Source organism: Hylobates moloch, unplaced genomic scaffold (assembly GCF_009828535.3).
Source record: "Hylobates moloch isolate HMO894 unplaced genomic scaffold, HMol_V3 SCAFFOLD_12, whole genome shotgun sequence".
NCBI classification, from domain to species: Eukaryota; Metazoa; Chordata; class Mammalia; order Primates; family Hylobatidae; genus Hylobates; species Hylobates moloch.
The window spans coordinates 94,794,529-94,812,059 of NW_026652287.1; the positions used below are offsets into that span (position 1 = coordinate 94,794,529).

General features: G+C 42.9%; 1 protein-coding gene across 2 annotated transcripts in view; it reads right to left on the bottom strand.

Moving 5' to 3' along the window:
* The window catches only part of TMCC3 (transmembrane and coiled-coil domain family 3), a 298,732-nt gene extending 281,434 nt beyond the window's left edge, over positions 1-17,298 (bottom strand). Inside the window, exon 1 of one of the 2 annotated variants that reach the window (XM_032170919.2) lies at positions 17,252-17,298. In XM_032170919.2, the coding sequence (XP_032026810.1) occupies positions 17,252-17,260 (9 nt within the window). In that variant the 5' untranslated portion in view covers positions 17,261-17,298. The remainder of the gene's footprint in view (positions 1-17,251) is intronic. The other variant, XM_058425991.1, reaches the window with a different exon arrangement.
* Positions 17,299-17,531: the final 233 nt, after the last annotated feature.

Genomic DNA, 17,531 nt, shown 5'->3' on the forward strand with positions numbered 1-17,531 from the left:
AAATTAACTGCAGCCATGCATGGGAATGTGTATGGGAGCAAAAGCAGACTCCAAAACATGATATGCACAACAGCTATAAGCTTAAGTACCTATTATGTGCCAGGTCCAATGCCAGGTTCTGGGGACACAGAAATACACCAGACAAGGTCCCTGTCTTCTGAACTCACAGTTCACTAGGAAAGCTGGACTCACACAATTGTAACAAGAACAAAGCATGGCACGAAGAGACCCCAGAGGAGGAGTTGCCCAACTTAGAGCCAACACACAAACAACACAAATGTGAATGTTCATGTCTGCAGCAGAATCACTCATCAGTTATAAATTTTGATGACCCCAGACACATACCTGTTAATTTTGTTGGTCAGGTGTGGTGACTCACACTGTAATCCCAGCACTTTTGGAGGCTGAAGCAGGCAGATCACCTGAGGTCAAGAGTTCAAGGCCAGCCTGCCCAACATGGTGAAACCACGTCTCTACTAAAAATACAAAAAAATCAGCCAGTCATGGTGGCACATGCCCAGCTACTTAGGAGGCTGAGGCACAAGAATCGCTTGAACCTGGGAGGCGGAGGTTGCAGTGATCTGAGATCACACCACTGCACTCCAGCCTGGGCAACAGAGCGAGATTCCGTCTCAAAAAAGAAAATTGTTAGATTATCCTGGACATGTAAAACTTAAGATGAGGAACACTCAAATCCCCAAGAATATTGCATGGAGCCTTTTATGAGTTCTTGGATGCCAGTTTGAGAAACAAAGATCTAACAGCAGGAAGGTGCCTGTATTAGTCTATTTTCACACTGCTATAAAGATACTACCTGAGACTGGGTAATTTATAAACAAAAGAGGTTTAATTGACTCAGTTCTGCATGGCTGGAAACTCAAAATCATGGTGGAAGGCAAAGAGGAAACAAGGCACATCTTACATGGCAGCAGGAGAGAGCTGGGGAACTGCCAAACACTTTTAAACCATCCATTCTTGTGAGAACTCACTATCACAAGAACATCATAGTGAAAACCACTGGGGATTACAATACGAGATGAGATTTGTGTGGGAACACAGCACCAAACCAAATTAGCTCCAGTGGACAGGAAGGAAGACAAAGGCCCAATAGCATCTGGCTCCCGATTAGGGTCAAGAGGGAGGAAGAGTCAGAGATGATGTCAAAGTTTGAAGCCTCTGCATCTGGAAAAATGGCAACAGGGCTCTCTGATATAAGAAACCTAAAAGAAAAGATCAGTTTTGAGAGTAAGAATAAGTTCCATTTTTCATATATTGAGTTTAAGAAACATTAAAGAGTAGGAAAGTAGTGGTATTCAAGAATTTGCTGAAAGTTATCTCTGGAGACTTGGAGACACAGGGTAGAGACCCAGCATCCAAAGTCATCTTCCAGGCTGGGCGTGGTAGCTCACGCCTGCAATCCCAGCACTTTGGGAGGACGAGGCGGGAGGATCACTTGAGGTCAGGAGTTCAAGACCAGCCTGGCCAACATGGTGAAACCCCGTCTCTATTAAAAATACAAAAAAAATTAGCCAGGTGTGGTGGTGTGTGCCTGTAGTCCCAGCTATTTGGGAGGCTAAGGCTGGAGAACTGCTTGAACCCGGGAAGTGGAGGCTGCAGCGAGCCGAGACTGTGCCACTGCACTCCAGTCTGGGTGACAAAGCAAGACTCCATTTCAAAAAAAAAAACCAAAGTCATCTTCCAGAGATAGCTGAAGCTTGAGATGGATGCTGCACAACAGGTACGAACACATCCAACTGCATTACTACATGTACAAGATACTCCCCTGTTAGTCCCTCACATATTTGTTAGGCATCTACTTACTTTCAAAGGATTATCTCCTTAAAATTAATAAAAACAGGGACATAGTATAAAGGATCAGAGTGAATACACTGATCTCATATTTTTTTCCATGGGAAAAATTCTCTACTTTTATAATGAATACAGTTTGAAAGATGATTTGATTTTGAAAGGATTAATATTAAATCTCATTTTTTCTACAGTGATTTATTTCATGATCATCTTCCTTCTAGCCTGTGAACTTCCAAGGTAAGGACTGTGGAACTATGCCTTATTTAAATTGCTAACAAGGTACCTGGAAAATAGTAAATACTTAATATTTGTGGTAGGAGTTTTGCAAACAGAATACTTTGTTGTGGCTCTCAAACATCAGGAAGTTGCAGAGTACTATATGAGAGCATTTGTGTGTATGTACATACTACTGAATTCTACTGTGGTAAACACTCTGGGCTTCCAGTGTGGAGGTGGATGCTTTCATTCATTTGAAATCTACAATTACTCACATGTAAATTAGCAGCAATGCAAAAAATGTGAGAAATTCAGAATTAGTTTATCTTTTTAGAACAACTGAGATTCTTTTTGTGTTTGTGATCTATATGTGCCAACACTACAATTGTGTTATTTTCAGAAATAACTCAAAAAGACATTTTCAATGATGAGTTTTGAGTAGCAAAACTGGAAAGGATATTGTCAATCTGTTGTACATTTATGATGTGCACAATCTAGGCTTTCTTTCACAAATATGCTTCAATGCACAGAGGAAGGTGAAAACACCATAAATCTTGGGGCTGCAGAGGGAGAGCTGACGGGATAAAAAACGCAATTTGAGTTCATCCACCAGGTTGGACAATGAAACACCAGCTCTCACTCTACTTCTACTTGCTGAAACAGATGTCCCCAAGAAGATGAAGGGAAGATACTTTGTACCCTTCCTGACCCTCTTTCTTCCTATACCTTTATTGTTCATGAAGACAAATGGTATGAAATTTTAGTGAAAAAGTCCAAGCTTGGGTTAAGTATTTGGTTTACCTAAATCCATTGCTGAGGTTTATGGAACATATCAGAGCTTCCCAAAGTCCTATCATAGACTTCTAGGTCCTATCATAGACTTCTAGGTCCTATCATAGAAATTCTGATTCTGTAAGTCTGGGGTGAGCCTGGGAATTTGTATTTTCTGGAAACCCCACTCACTCCCACAACTGATTCTAATAACCATCCCAGTTTGTGAACCATGAATGAGAGACTACACCCAGACTTGGCAAACATAAACTGTCTCACTTGATCCTGACAAGTCAAGTGCATGTCAGTCATCTCTATTTCACAGATGTGAAAAATAAGTCACAAGCCTGTATGTGTCAGTTTAGAGGTCATAGTGCAATGCTGCCTCCATTACACCATTATTTGAGCACCAAATTTCTGAGCATAGGTGAACTCTAACCTGATCTTGGGTCTCATCTCACAGACTATTATTCATGCAACCAACCAACTAATAACTGTGGTGTGCCACAGTTCTTGCACCTGTCCATAGTTCAGAGAGACCTCTGCATCCCAAATAACCACTATTCACTATATAAGCACTAAAAAAATCCATTCAAATAGAACTTCAATAAATTTGTATTAGAGCACACAGCTTATAATACTCAACTAATTTCATTTTATCACCAGTAATGAGAAATTATCTGAAAATGAATAAAGAAAACAAATAGATCTTTCCAAATCCACTTCTGTAAAGGAAACAATATCCTTGCCCTCACTACTTCTGTAACATTCTGCTGAATGCTAATTGCTTTATTTTAATTTTAATGCATAATTCTACATTTCTGATTAATGTAACTTACCAGGATCCCAAAGAATAGAAATGAGATCCCATGTCATCAAGAAAGGGTGCCATGAGCATCAAGTAGAGGTGTGTGGGGGAGAGAGAGAGCAGGCAGCAAGTGATGAAGGCGGAAGACTGAAATGTCCTGGTTTCAGTTGAGTTTCTGGTTTTCTATCCACGTCACTCTGCATTACCTCCTGAAGACGTAGATGGGCTTTGGCAGAAAAGGATGGCTCACATACTGGAAAACAATTGCAGGCATACCTGGAATACATTAGAGAAATCTCTAATGCTTTAGGGCAGAGGGCGGCAAATTACAATCCACTGGCCAAATCCAGCCCATGACCTGTTTTCGTATCATCCACAAGCTAAGGATGGTTTTTACATGTTTAAATGATTGAAAAAAAATCAGAATAACAGTATTTTATGACATGTGAAAATGATATGAAATCCAGATTTCAGTGTCTATAAGTAAAGTTTTATTGGAACACAATCACATTCATTCATTCCATGTGTTGTCTACGGTTGCTTTCACATTTTAAGGCAGAGTTAAGTCATTGCAATAAGAGACCCTATGGCCCACAAAACCTATGATATTTCCTATCTGCCTCTTCACAGAAAAAGTTTGTGAACTCCCATTTTAGGGCAAAGGAGGGGTGTTAGGTTGCTTCCTGAAAACTGACTCTGACCTAGCCTTAGTTTGCTGAATATGAAATAAAATACTGAACTTAGAATTATCTGAAATACATTTCCTTTCATATTGACCTGTAAAGTATATCACAATCTAGTTATCCCTGCCTGAGTGTCCCAATATCAAATTGAGACTATTCCTGTGGCTTCTTAGCCCAAAAACAGGGGCGGGGAAGGCCTTCTGCATATTCAACTCCATTATTGGAAGGATGAATGCATTAAGAGAGGAGCCCAGCATTCTAACCCAGCAGAGCCCTCTGCACAGGCTGCGTTTGAGCCTTTCTTTTAGCAAAGGGAATAGGTAGCTCTACCCTGTCAGCAACTATCTTGAGCACTGTTGCTATTTTCCCAGTATCCATATTCAAAAATCAGAACTGCGGGCCGGGCGCGGTGGCTCACACCTGTAATCCCAGCACTTTGGGAGGCTGAGGCAGGTGGATCACGAGGTCAGGAGTTCAAGACCAGCCTGACCAACATGGTAAAACCCCGTCTCTACTAAAAATATAAAAATTAGCTAGGCTTGGTGGTGCGCATCTATAATCCCAGCTACTCAGGAGGCTGAGGCAGGAGAATCACTTGAACCTGGGAGACAGAGATGGCAGTGAGCCGAGATCATGCCACTGCACTCCAGCCTGGGTGACAAAGCGAGACTCTGTCTCAAAAAAAAAAAAAAAAAAATCAGAACTGTGGCATGTAAAGCATAATTCAGAGTTGAACAGCAGGAGCCACTGTCCTCCCTTCCGCTGAAGGCAGGAGGGAAGGCTATCAGAGTCCAGACAGTTCTGGTCTATCAGCAGCAGCCTAATTTTTGCCATCTCTGAAGGCAACACAAATTATAAAGCATTTGCTACTGTTGTACCAGTCAGCTAATTCAATTGTCAGAACATTTCAAACCCCGTAATTTGGATGGGAAAGAGAGGGGGAACCTTGCTCTTAGGAATTGCCTGTTGGACTATTCCATGTCACAGCTTGCTTGGGGGTGAGAATAAGAAAATATTCTCTATCAGGAAATTAACACTTGTAAGTACCCTGGAAAGCTAAATAATAAGCATCATGGTTTAGAATCAAAGTAACAAAAGTGGTTCATTATTAACATTGCAAGTAAATACCTTAATTTGTGGCTTTACTACACACATTGATTGTTGAGTCAACTGTTACAGTATTTTACTCATCTTTCAAACCACACATAATTGAGTCCTCTTTGCCAGTGTTTTTACCTAAACCCTCTGTGAATGACACTTTCTAGTTTCATGATATAACTAGTCCTTAGATATCAAGGTAATAAAGGCGCCCTTCTACTCAAAAACTTCATGGGCTTATTTCCCTCTTGCAAACTTAAATATGCTTTAATGAGCCATTACACTCATTTGAATTCCAGCTCTGCGAGGGACTAGCTGGATGTGTGTGGATCCAAAACTTCATTTCCCTGAGCCCGTCTCTACCTGAGAAAATGGGATTAATGCCACTACTTCAAGTGGTGGTTTTTGACTCAGTAAATTCACTTTAAAAACTAATGAATTATACATTTAAAACGGGTCAGTTTTACAATATATAAATCATTCCTCAAGAAAGATATTAAAATTTTAATTTGAAAAACTGCTTGAGACCAGCCTGAGTAACATAGCAAGACTCCATCTCTAAAGAAAAACATCTTTTTAATTGTACTTAAAAGAAGGCCGGGTGTGGTGGCTCACACCTGTAATCTCAGCCCTTTAAGAAGCCGGGGCAGGAAGATCACTAGAGGCCAGGAGTTCCAGACCAGCCTGGGCAACAAAAGAAGACCCCCAACTCTACAAAAAATAAAAATTAATAAGTGATTAAAAGTAAAAATAAAGAGAGGCAGCCATGAACAATAAACTATCAGTGAATAAAGCAAGACAGGACTGCCTGCAGAATAAAGAGTGCAATTATAAGATAAAGGAAAACGTGCTGTTTGAGCAGAAGAGACCAGGAGAAGGTCAGTGTAGCGAGATCAAGCTTGAGGAAAAAAGATGGGACTTCAAAGAATGTGTTCAGATGCCATGTCCTATTTAAAATTAAATTCCCCGGACACCACAACACCTCTCTCCCGTCTGGAAAAGTTAATTACCTTTTTTTCTAGGCTGTATTTTAGATATGCTTTTGCTAATGCAGTCATCACACCGCATGGTAACTACTTGTTTAAAAGTCTGATCCTCGGTAAACCAAGTTCTTAGGGCTCAGGGGCCATGTATTTTGGCAGCCCTAGTCCGTAACTCAGCCCAAGAATGTTAGATAAATGAACGAATAAATGTTGCTTACTGCAAAAAGGAAAAAGACGGTTTTGAAGAGTCAGTGAAATATACACATGTATATGCAAAACGTGTGTATGTATTAGCACAATGCCTTGCACGTAGCAATCATTAAGTGATTTTTTTTATTATTACTAATAAAACATGCCAAGAACTGCACTACAGTTCAAGCCAATTTTGAAGCAAGTCTAGTCTAACAACAACAACAAAATGTTCGAACGCATGGAAAATAAGTAGACCTAAATTTAGATGATCCCCTGCTCTATTACTAAGGTTTAAAGGCCTAGATATGGGCCAGACTTCAAAAAGCCTCACAGAACCATCTACAATTTGAGATCAGAATCCTCCACATTCACTGTTAGCAGCAATTCTACTCTCACTAAACCTTGTGCTTGCAGGCTTGTTGCCATTTGAGTAGCAGTTGATGGGCTTTCTGAGGATTCGTTCTTCAAGATTTTGGTCTGAATAACAGAGGAAATGGATAAATTCCTGAACATACAACCTACCAAGACTGAACCAAAAAGAAATAGAAAACCTGAACAGACCAATAATGATTAATGAAACTGAATCGGTAATAAAAAATCTGCCAAAAAAAGAGAAACCCAGGACCAGATGACTGTCTTGTGGAATTCTACAAGACTTATAAAGAAGAACAACACGAATTCTTCTCAAAGTATTCCAAAAAATTAAAGAGGAGAAAATTCTTCCTAATTCATTCTATGAGACCAGCATTATCCTGATACCACAACCAGACAAGGACCCAGCAAAAAAAAAAATAGAACTACAGGTCAGACATGGTGGCTCACGCCTGTAATCCCAGCACTTTGGGAGGCCAAGACAGGTGGATCACCTGATGTCAGGAGTTCGAGACCAGCCTGGCCAACATGATAAAACCCCATCTCCACTAAAAATACAAAAAATTAGCCAGGTGTGGTGGCGGGTGCCTGTAATCCTAGCTACTCAGAAGGCTGGGGCAGGAGAATTGCTTGAACCCGGGAGGCAGAGGTTGGAGTGAGCAGAGATTGCGCCATTGCATTCCAGCCTGGGCAACAAGAGAGAAACTCTGTCTCAAAAATAAATAAATAAATAAATAAAAACAAACTACAGGCCAGTATCTCTGATGAATATAAATACAAAAATTTCTCAATAAAATACTAGCAAGCCAAATCCAACAACACGTCAAAGGGATTTATCTCAGGGATGCAAGGATGGTTCAACACACACAAATCAATAAATACATCAATAGAATAAAGGACAAAAACACGATTATCTCAACAGATACAGAAAAAGCATTTCATAAAATTCAACCTCTCTTTATGACAAAAACTCTCAACAAATTAGGCACAGAAGGCACATACCTTCAATATAATAAAAGCCATAGATGACAAGCCCTCAGCTACAATCATACTGGAAGGCTTTTATGAAGGCTTTTATGAATCCCTCAGACTAGGTTAGGAACACCCACTCAGTCCCCCAGTAATTGATCCTTCCTTTGCAACCGTATATGCCACAATTCATGGTACTGCTTAACTGTCTTCTCAGAGCCTGCAAAGTCTGCAAGATCAGAGCCATGCAGAGCTTGCCTACCCACAGTGGATTCCTAGCACATAGGAGGAAGTCAATGTTAAAATATGTGTTTGATGAGTGTTACCACATTACATTTAGTCTACATGCCAACATCTATGAAACAGCTTCAGTTCTTTCCTTCAGCTTGAAGATATGCCCAATTCTAAACTCAGAAAATTACATATTATCTGCAGTATTCATATTTTATTCTCCTGATGCTTTGGTGAATGCTGTCTCTACCACCAGAGCAGTTGATCAAAAGAAGCAAGAGGTGGCAAGACTCGAAACTAACCAGCTTGATTTTCGAATCTTTTTTTTTAAGCCCCATGTATTTTTCCACAGTGTCTCACCTCAGTTATAAGGGAGGCATGATGCCCGAAATCTTGTCAGAATTAAAATTATTAAAGTAGAAAGGCTTTTGGCAAAATAATTCAAAGTTCCTATTTTGTGTGTATGCTGGGATTTTCAGCCGAAATCACAGCTGGGTGTACTCAGCCACTGCCAGGGATAGAGGCTGTGTGTGAGTTTACCAGTGGTTTATCTAGAGCAGAAGCTCTCAATTTTAAACTCCCAACCTTCCATCCTATCTTTTTTTTTTTTTTTTTTTTTTTGCATAAATATAAGAGCACAGACTCTGGCGCCAGAATGCCTCATTTAAAATCCCGGCTACGTCATTTATTGGCCATGATATGTTGGGAAAATTACTTAGCATTCAGCATCTAGCTTCCTCACTTGAAAATGGGAATAAAACAGCACCTATTTCATAGGCTTGTTGTGAGGATTAGATGAGTTAATTACGTGAAAGGTGCTTAGAGTAAGGGCTGAGCAAATATTAGCTATCCTTATTATTAAACATAGCTAGGGGCATAGGAATACATGTAGAAGAGAAGGGATGTGAAACAGAACAGAGAAGACAGCAAAAGTAATCTGCTGTGTAATGATGAGAATGGAGCACTTTTCACAGATTATCACAGACCTCAGGAAAACCTTTCAGTGCAGGTTAACCCGTCCAAGCCACATAGCCATAAATAGCTGTGCTGGACTTGAACCCAAACAGTTTGTCTCCAGAGATCCCATCCTGAACCACCAAGAAACACTGTCTCTGATCATCACACTTTCCCCTTTAGGGAAAGGAATTCCTGGGTTGCGAAGTGAAGCAAAAGGATGTGAGGAATGAAAAGAAAGAATGGATAAACAAGAGAAGGCCAGACTCATCTGCTTTTTCCATTTATAAGAGGTAAAATGACAGGTTTCCCTTTATCATCCCTTCACAGTCATAAAAGAGCCTGCTGTCTCTGCAGACACTTGGCTTTGATTTCAGTAGGCCAAGTTGAAACCAAAATCACTGTTAAAGAATTCAAAAGACTGACAGATCCTTTTCAACCCAGCAAGATCCAAATGTGAAATAAAAATGATGGACATGAAGTTCAAAGGGTAGGCAGGAGAACAGTGGATGGGGTCATTAGGGACACCGGAATCTTACCTATGTCTAGAGTGGCAAGACTAGCAGAGGTGCTCTAGAGTCAGAAAGACAAAGGGTTCAAAACCTAGTTTGGCTCTGTACTACCAGAAAAATGACTTAACCTCCCCAAGGATCATTTTTTTCATCTGTAAAATGGGGATAAGAACATCTGCCTCTCCACGGATAAACCACTTTGAAACAGTTTCCAAGAAGAAACTGGGAGACAGGCACTCACACTGGTAGACGTGTAAACTGGTCCAGTCTCTATGGATGCAGTCTGGTAATACTGCTCTTTTTTCAAACTTAACAAACTTAATATAGCAGTTAAAATGTGCCAGGCACTTTACAAATAGTATTTGATTCTTGAGGCACGTTGTAAAAATGGTGGCAATGATTCCCTTCACTGTATCCCTGCATCCCTGACCTTGGAGAGTCCCCTCCCACACAGATTCTGAGTTTGACTCTTGCTTTGGTCAACGGAACAGCAGCAAATGTGACACAAGCAGAGACTTGAAAAGTGCTTGAGCTCTGCCCTCCTGGGCTACTCTATGGAACCCTGAGACCACCATGTGAAGTAGCTAGGCTACTGGAACATGAGAGATTGCATGCTGTCCCAAATGAGTCCCTGATGACCAACACATCTGTCAAGCACCAGACATGTGAGTGAGGCCATCCTAGACTGTCCAGCCTCCAGCGGACCCACAAGCTGACCACAGAAGCAGAACCAGAAGAGCCACTCAACCAACCCACAGATTTGTGAGCCAAGTAAAATGATTATTTTTTTAAGCCATGATGATTTGGGGTGATTTGTTGTACAACATAAACTGATAGAATCCTCATAACAATCCTATTAGGTAGCTACCATTATTATCCCTATTTTGCAAATAAAGCAACTGAGGCAAAGAGGGGTTAAGTGACTTTCACGACATGTAAATGGAAGAGCCAAGACTCAACTCCAAGCAACCTGTCTACAGGTCTGTGCTCCCAACTCCTACACCATGTTGCTTTACCTACGAAAAATACAAGTATTCATATCACTTGACCCAGAAATTCCACTGCTATTTATCAGACAAATATGCTTGCACACATGCAAAATCATGAATATGTAAGATTATTCACTGCATCATTGTTGATAATAGCAAAATACCAGAAAAAAAATTCTAGTGCAGGCATACCTCGTTTTAGTGTACTTCCCTTTATTGAACTTCACAGATATTGTCTCTTTTACTAATTGAAGGCTTGTGGCAACCCTGTGCCCAGCAAGTCTATCTGCACCATTTTCCAACAGTATATGCTCATTTCATGTCTTTGGGACAATTTTGGTAATTCTCCCAATATTTCAAACTTTTTTATTATTATATCTGTTATGGTGATTTGTGACCACTGGTTTTTAATGATACTATTGTAATTGTTTTGGGGCACCATGAACCATACTCACATGAAATGGTAAACTTACTATATAAATGTTGTGCATATCCTGACAGCTCTACCCACCAACTCTTCTTCTCTCTCTCTTTCCTTGGGCCTCTCTATTCTGAGACACAACAATATTGAAATTAGGCCAGTCAATAACCTTACGATGGCCTCTAAGTATGAAAGTAAATGGAAGAGTTGTCCACCTCTCACTTTAAATCAAAAGCTAGCAATGATTAAACTTAGTGAGGAAGGCATATTGAAAGCTGAGATAGGCCAAAAGCCAGGCCTGTTGCAGTGAATGGTCAGCCAAGTAGTAAACGCAAAGGAAAAGTTGTTGAAGGAAATTAAAAGTGCTACTCCAGTGAACACATGAATAATAAGAAAGCAAAACAGCCTTATTGCTGAAGGGGAGAAAGTTTTAGCAGTCTAGATACAAGAGCAAACCAGCCATAATTCCCTTAAGCCAAAACCTAATCCAGGGCAAAGTGCTAACTCTCTTTAATTCTATAAAGGCTGAAAGAAGAGAGGAAGCTGCAGAAGAAAAGTTTGAAGCTGGCATAGGCTGGTTCATGAGGTTTAAGGAACGAAGCCATCTCTGTAATATAAAAGTGCAGGGTGAAGCAACAAGTGCTGATAGAGAAGCTGTAGCAAGTTATCCAGAAGATGTAGCTAAGATCAATCATGAAGGTGACTACACTGAATAACAGATTTTCAGTGCAGACCAAACAGCCTTATATTGGAAGAAGATGTCAACCAGGACTTACAGAGCTAGAGATGAGAAGTCAGTGCCTGGCTTCCTGGCATCAAAAGACAGGCTGACTCTCCTGTTAGGGACTAATGTAGCTGGTGACATTAAGTTGAAGCCATTGCTCATTTACCATTCTGAAAATCCTTGGGCTCTTAAAAATTATGCCGAATTGACTTTGTCTGTGTTCTATAAACGGAGCCACAAAGCCTGGATGATAGCACGTCTGTTTACATCATGGTTTACTGAATATTTTAAGCCCACGTTGAGATCTACTGCTCAGAAAAAAAATAAAAAGATTCCTTTCAAAATATTAATGCACATTGACAATGCACTTAGTCACCCAATATCTCTGACTGCAATATCCAAGGAGATTGATGTTGTTTCTATGCCTGCTAATACAACATCCATTCTTCAGGCCACAGGTCAAGAAGCAATTTCAACTTTCAAGTCTTATTACTTAAGAATACATTTTGTAATGTTATAGCTGCCATAGTGAGCCCCCTGATGGCAAAATAAATTGAAAACTTTCTGGAATGGATTCACCATTTTTACATGCCATTAACAACATTCTTAATATGAACATTTACAATATCAACATTAACAGGAGTCTGGAAGATGAGTCCAACTCTTATGAATGACTTTGAGAGGTTCAAGACTTCAGTGGAGGAAGGAACTGCAGTGGAAACAGCAAGAGAACCAGAATTAGAAGTGGAGCCTGAAGGTGCGACTGAATTGCTGCAATCTCATAAAATTTGAATGGATGAGGCTTCTTACGAATGAGCAAAGAAGTGGTTTCTTGAGATGAAACTACTCCTGGTGAAGACGCTGTGACATTGTTGAAATAACAACAAAGAATTAGAATTTTACATAACTTTAGTTGATAACACAGGCAGGATTTGAGAGGATTGACTCCAATTTTGAAGGAAGTTCTACTATAGGGCAAATGCTATCAAACAACATCACATGCTACAGAGAAATCCTTCATGAAAGGAAGAGTCAATCAATGCAGCAAACTTCATTGTTGTTTTAAGAAAATTGCCACAGCCACCCCAACCTTCAGCAACCACCCCGCTCTAGTCAGTCAGTAGCCTTCAACGCTGAGACAAGACCCTCCAGCAGCAAAAATATTATGACTCACTGAAAGCTCAGACAATTGTTGGCATTTTTTAGCAATAAAGTATTTTTATTTAAAATACATACAGTGTGCCACAGGGCACGGTGGCTCACACCTGTAATCCCAGAACTTTGGGAGGCCGAGGTAGGCGGATCACCTGAGATTAGGAGTTCAAGACCAGCCTGACCAACGTGGAGAAATCTCATCTCTACTAAAAATACAAAATTAGCCAGGTGTGGTGGTGCATGCCTGTAATCCTAGCTACTCAGGAGGCTGAGGCAGGAGAATTGCTTGAACCCAGGAGGCAGAGATTGCAGTGAGCCGAGATCGTGCCATTGCACTCCAGCCTGGGCAATAAGAGCAAAAATCCACCTCAAAATAAAATAAAATAAAATATATACAGTGTGCTTTTTTAAACAATGCAATTGCACACTTAATAGACTACAGTGTAGTGTGAACATAACTTTTATATGCACTATGAAACTAAAAAATTGTTTGATTCACTTTATTTAGACATTCACTTTATTGGGATGGTCTGGAATCAAACCTGCAACATCTTCGAGTTATGCCTGTATATTCACATTTACAGCTATAAAGAGAACTTGGGGCTGGGCGCAGTGGCACCACACCTGTAATCCTAGCACTTGGAGAGGCCGATATGGGAGGATTCCTTGAGCTAAGGAGAGTTCAAGACCAATCTGGGCAACAGAGTGAGACTTCTATCTCTACAAATAAAAAAAATTAGCCGGGTGTGATGGCACGTGCCTGTAGTACCAGCTACTCCACAGGCAGAGGTGGGAGGATCACTTGAGCACAGAAGGTTGGGGCTGCAGTGAGGTAGGATTGCGCCACTGCACTTCAGCCTGGGAAACAGAGCAAGACTCTGTCTCAAAAAAAAAAATATATATATATATAGATATATATATATATATCTATATATATAAAGAGAACTTCATAAATACCAATCTTGTATGAGAGAAAAAAGCGTGGTGAAGAAGAGTATACTTATATGCTACCATTTGTGCTTTTAAAAACGAAAAGCATGAACATATAACTGTTTATATATACATAGATTATTTCTAGAGGTACAGAAGAGATGAATTAACAGCAATTGCTTCTAGGAAAGGGAACTAGCTGTCTGGGCAACAGAATAGGAAGGCTTATTTTCATTGTAAGCTTTTGATAGCTTTTAAATTTTATACTATGTAAATGTATCACCTATTAATTTTTAACTTAAAAGGTTGTTATGAAAATGAAGGAAGCCAGTAGATGACTAGCACAAAGAAAATAATAAATAGTAGCTACCAGCCTGGACAACATAGTGAGATCTCGTCTCTACAGAAAATTTAAAAGTGAGGCAGGAGGATCGCTTGAGCCCAGGAAGTAGAGGCTGCAGTGAGCCGTGATGGTGCCACCGTACTGCTACCTGGGTGACAGAGTGGAACCCTGCCTCAAAAAAAAAAAAAAAAGTAGCTACCATTATAATTATTTTCCCACAACTGCTTTCTAACTTTTTCTAACACAAATAATTTTTTAAAGCAACCAATCCTCTGTAACTCCTGGCTTGCACGGAAAGAGCTCATTTTGGATTCAAAAATAAGAAGGAAATATGAAGGAGCTATGTGAAGAGGTGAAAAAAGACCCATCCATGGGGTTCTCTGGTGTTCAAAGCCCTGGGCAGCACGGTATGCAAAACATCAGCCTTTTGTCAGGTCCATTTGGGCTGCTACAATCAAATCCCATAGACTAGGTGACTTATAAACAACAAAAATGCATTTCTCACAGTTCAGGAGGCTGGAAAGTCCAAGATCACGGCCCCAGCAGATTCAGTGTCTGGTGAGGGCCCAAGTTCTGGTTCAGAGATGGTGTCTTCTCACATCATGGAAGGGACAAGGAAGCTCTCTGAGGCCTCCTTTATAAGGTTCTGCCCTTGTAACCTGATCAGCTCCCAAAGACCCACCTCTTAATACCATCACCTTGAGGGTTAGGATTTCAACACATGAACTGCAGGGACCACAAACATTCAGACCACAGCTTCTCTCTTCAGAGCAACCCAAACACTGGGCATCTTCTGTGCTCCTACTCTGTACATTCCCTACACACCTTCTCTTTCATTCAAGGACACCAAATGAAAGTAATTACTTTTGACTCTAATAGTGTGTCTACACACTCTCTCTCTGCAGTTACTGATCTGCCACAGTTGAAGGGCTGCCACATGCATCTGCCAAACTGCCAAATTATATGCTTCTCCAGAACCAGACAGGGTCTGGGGCAGAAACAAAAAGTTTGTAGGCAACAGAGTGTAATGTCAAGAGCCAGGGCTTTGGAGTCCAGCAAACCTGGGCACAAATCCTGCTCTGTTTTCTTCATAGCACTCATCACTATCTGAAACTACATTACTTGTACATTTGTTTACTACTTTATTATCTGATTTCTCAGTTTGAATGCGGCCTCCAGGAAAACAAGGCTTTTGTATGTCATGTTCCTCACAGTATTCCTAGAGCTCAGAACAGCGCCTGCACATAGTAGGTGCTTAATACACATCTTATGGAGATGGGGGCTGGGGATTTAAAATGCAGATTGCCAAGCTCCAGTTTCAGAGATTCTGACTCATTAGGTTTAAACAGAGCCTAGGAATCTGCATTTGCAGCAAGCATCCATCTTTTTCATCCTAAGGCAGGTAGTAGGCAGATCACATGTTAAGATACTCTGGTCAATGCCCTCCATCTCCAAATTGTGATTCTCCCTCTAACACGCATTTCTACGGATCCATCCAGGCTCTTTAATTACCCTGAGGCACTGAGGGTAAAAGGAGGTTGCTGACCCCTGAATTTGGAGTTCAAACAAGTAACCTTACCACGGCCAGTTTCCATTTCTGCTGCATGCCAAACTAGCTGGCCAGCCTGGCTGGACTCCTGTTCTCCCCAGAAACACCTGAGCAGGTCTGGACTAGCTCCAAAAGTATAAGCCAGGTAAATTTCCGTGTCAGCTCGTTGGGAGACTTTCCAGGGGCAGCTGGGACCAATTCACACTTGCTCTATACTCCCTCCAAAGACACCCCCCTCAACACACACACACAGAACACTTAATTCTGGTACCACCAGCAAAAAGAGGCCCGAGTTCCCTTGGAAGCAGCCCAGCTGCTGAGAGGCAGAAATCTCTGAAAGGACGACGCAGATGACCAAAGCAATAGGCGCCTACGTACCTTCCAACAAGCCAACCTCAAGTCCCAACCTAGAGAAATGCATGGACTCTGGTGGGAGAGTCTTATTCCGTTTTTGTATTCTTGTTTTTTTTGTTTGTTTGTTTGTTTGTTTGTTTTGGTTTGGTTTGGTTTTCTTCCATTTCTTCTCAGCCTTGCCTCTTCAGAAAATACCCCTCCACCCACCCCTTCCTTGGCGCATAAACTGTCCTCAGGGTGGCCTTATGAGTTCTGGGACAATGTGGAGGGTACCTAATAGGATTTCCTGAAGTTTCCTCTACTGCTTTTCCACACATATGAATGCCGAGATCCTGTATTTGATTAAAGCACCTTCCATCTCCAAAGTTAAAATACAAACAAAGCACACCGGGTCTGGTAACTTACAAAGTCGCCAGCATCTTCGTGTCAATTAACTTCCCCAGACAAGTAAGAACGAGCTGCACTAGGGCCTGCGCTCTCTCCAGGGCTAACAGCAAGCAGCACCAGTCCCCCAAGCTGTCCCTGGAGGTGGAAGAGCCCCTGCAGCTGAGCCTGTTTATTTTTCGTTTTTCCACAGGCAGCCTTGGCTGGAGGGTGGGAGTGAGAGCGGGCCCCCCGGCACCTGCCGGTAAAGCAGCAGCCGCAGCCACCGAGGGCGCCCCAGGCCAGGAGCTGCGCGCCGTCGGCGGGCCGTGCCTGGGGGAGACTCGCGCCTTCCAAATGCCGGAGTGCAGGCATCCTTCCTCTCCCCAACCCCAGCCCCGGCCTCGACCTGTCGCCCACCTGGCCCGGACCTGGGGCTGGTTCCTTCTCTGGGGTGTGCGCCAAGGGAGCCCCGCCGACGCCCAGCAGAGCTGCCCGGGGTCCCAAGGAAGGACCGGGGCGCTGAGCAGAATTCTGGCAGCCGGGCAGGCGTGAGGGGCGCCGGAGAAGGGGCTCGCCAGCAGGCGTGGGGCGGAGCGCCGGGCGCAGCCCACCTCGCAAGCGCTGGCCCAGGGCTCCGACGTGCCGGCGCAGCCCCGAAGAGTGCGGGCCCGGGGTCCCCGCGGCGCCCCTTCCCCTCCTCAGTCCCCCGGGGGCGCCCCCGCTCCCCGCCGACGTCCGTCCCCGCCGCACCCTCACCATTCCCGCTGGGAGGGCCCCGGCGCACGCCCCCGCCCCCGCACCCCGGGGCGACGGCGCACTCACCCTCCGCATGGTGTCTGGGCCGTCCGGGCAGCGCCCGGCGACTTGGGCGCGAGAAGGGCTGGGCGGGCGGCGACGCTCGGCCGGCCGGGAGCTCCGCGCTGCCCCCTCCTGCACACGCCTGCGCCGCGGCCGCCGAGCCTGCGGGGGCGGGGCGGGGGAGCGCTGGCCGCGGGGTCCCCCGGGCTCTCCCGGGCTGCGGCGGCGGCGCGGAGCCGGCCAGGGGCGCGCTGAGCTCGCGGAGCTCCCGGGGCCCTTCTGCCGACGTCGCAGCGTCCCCGTC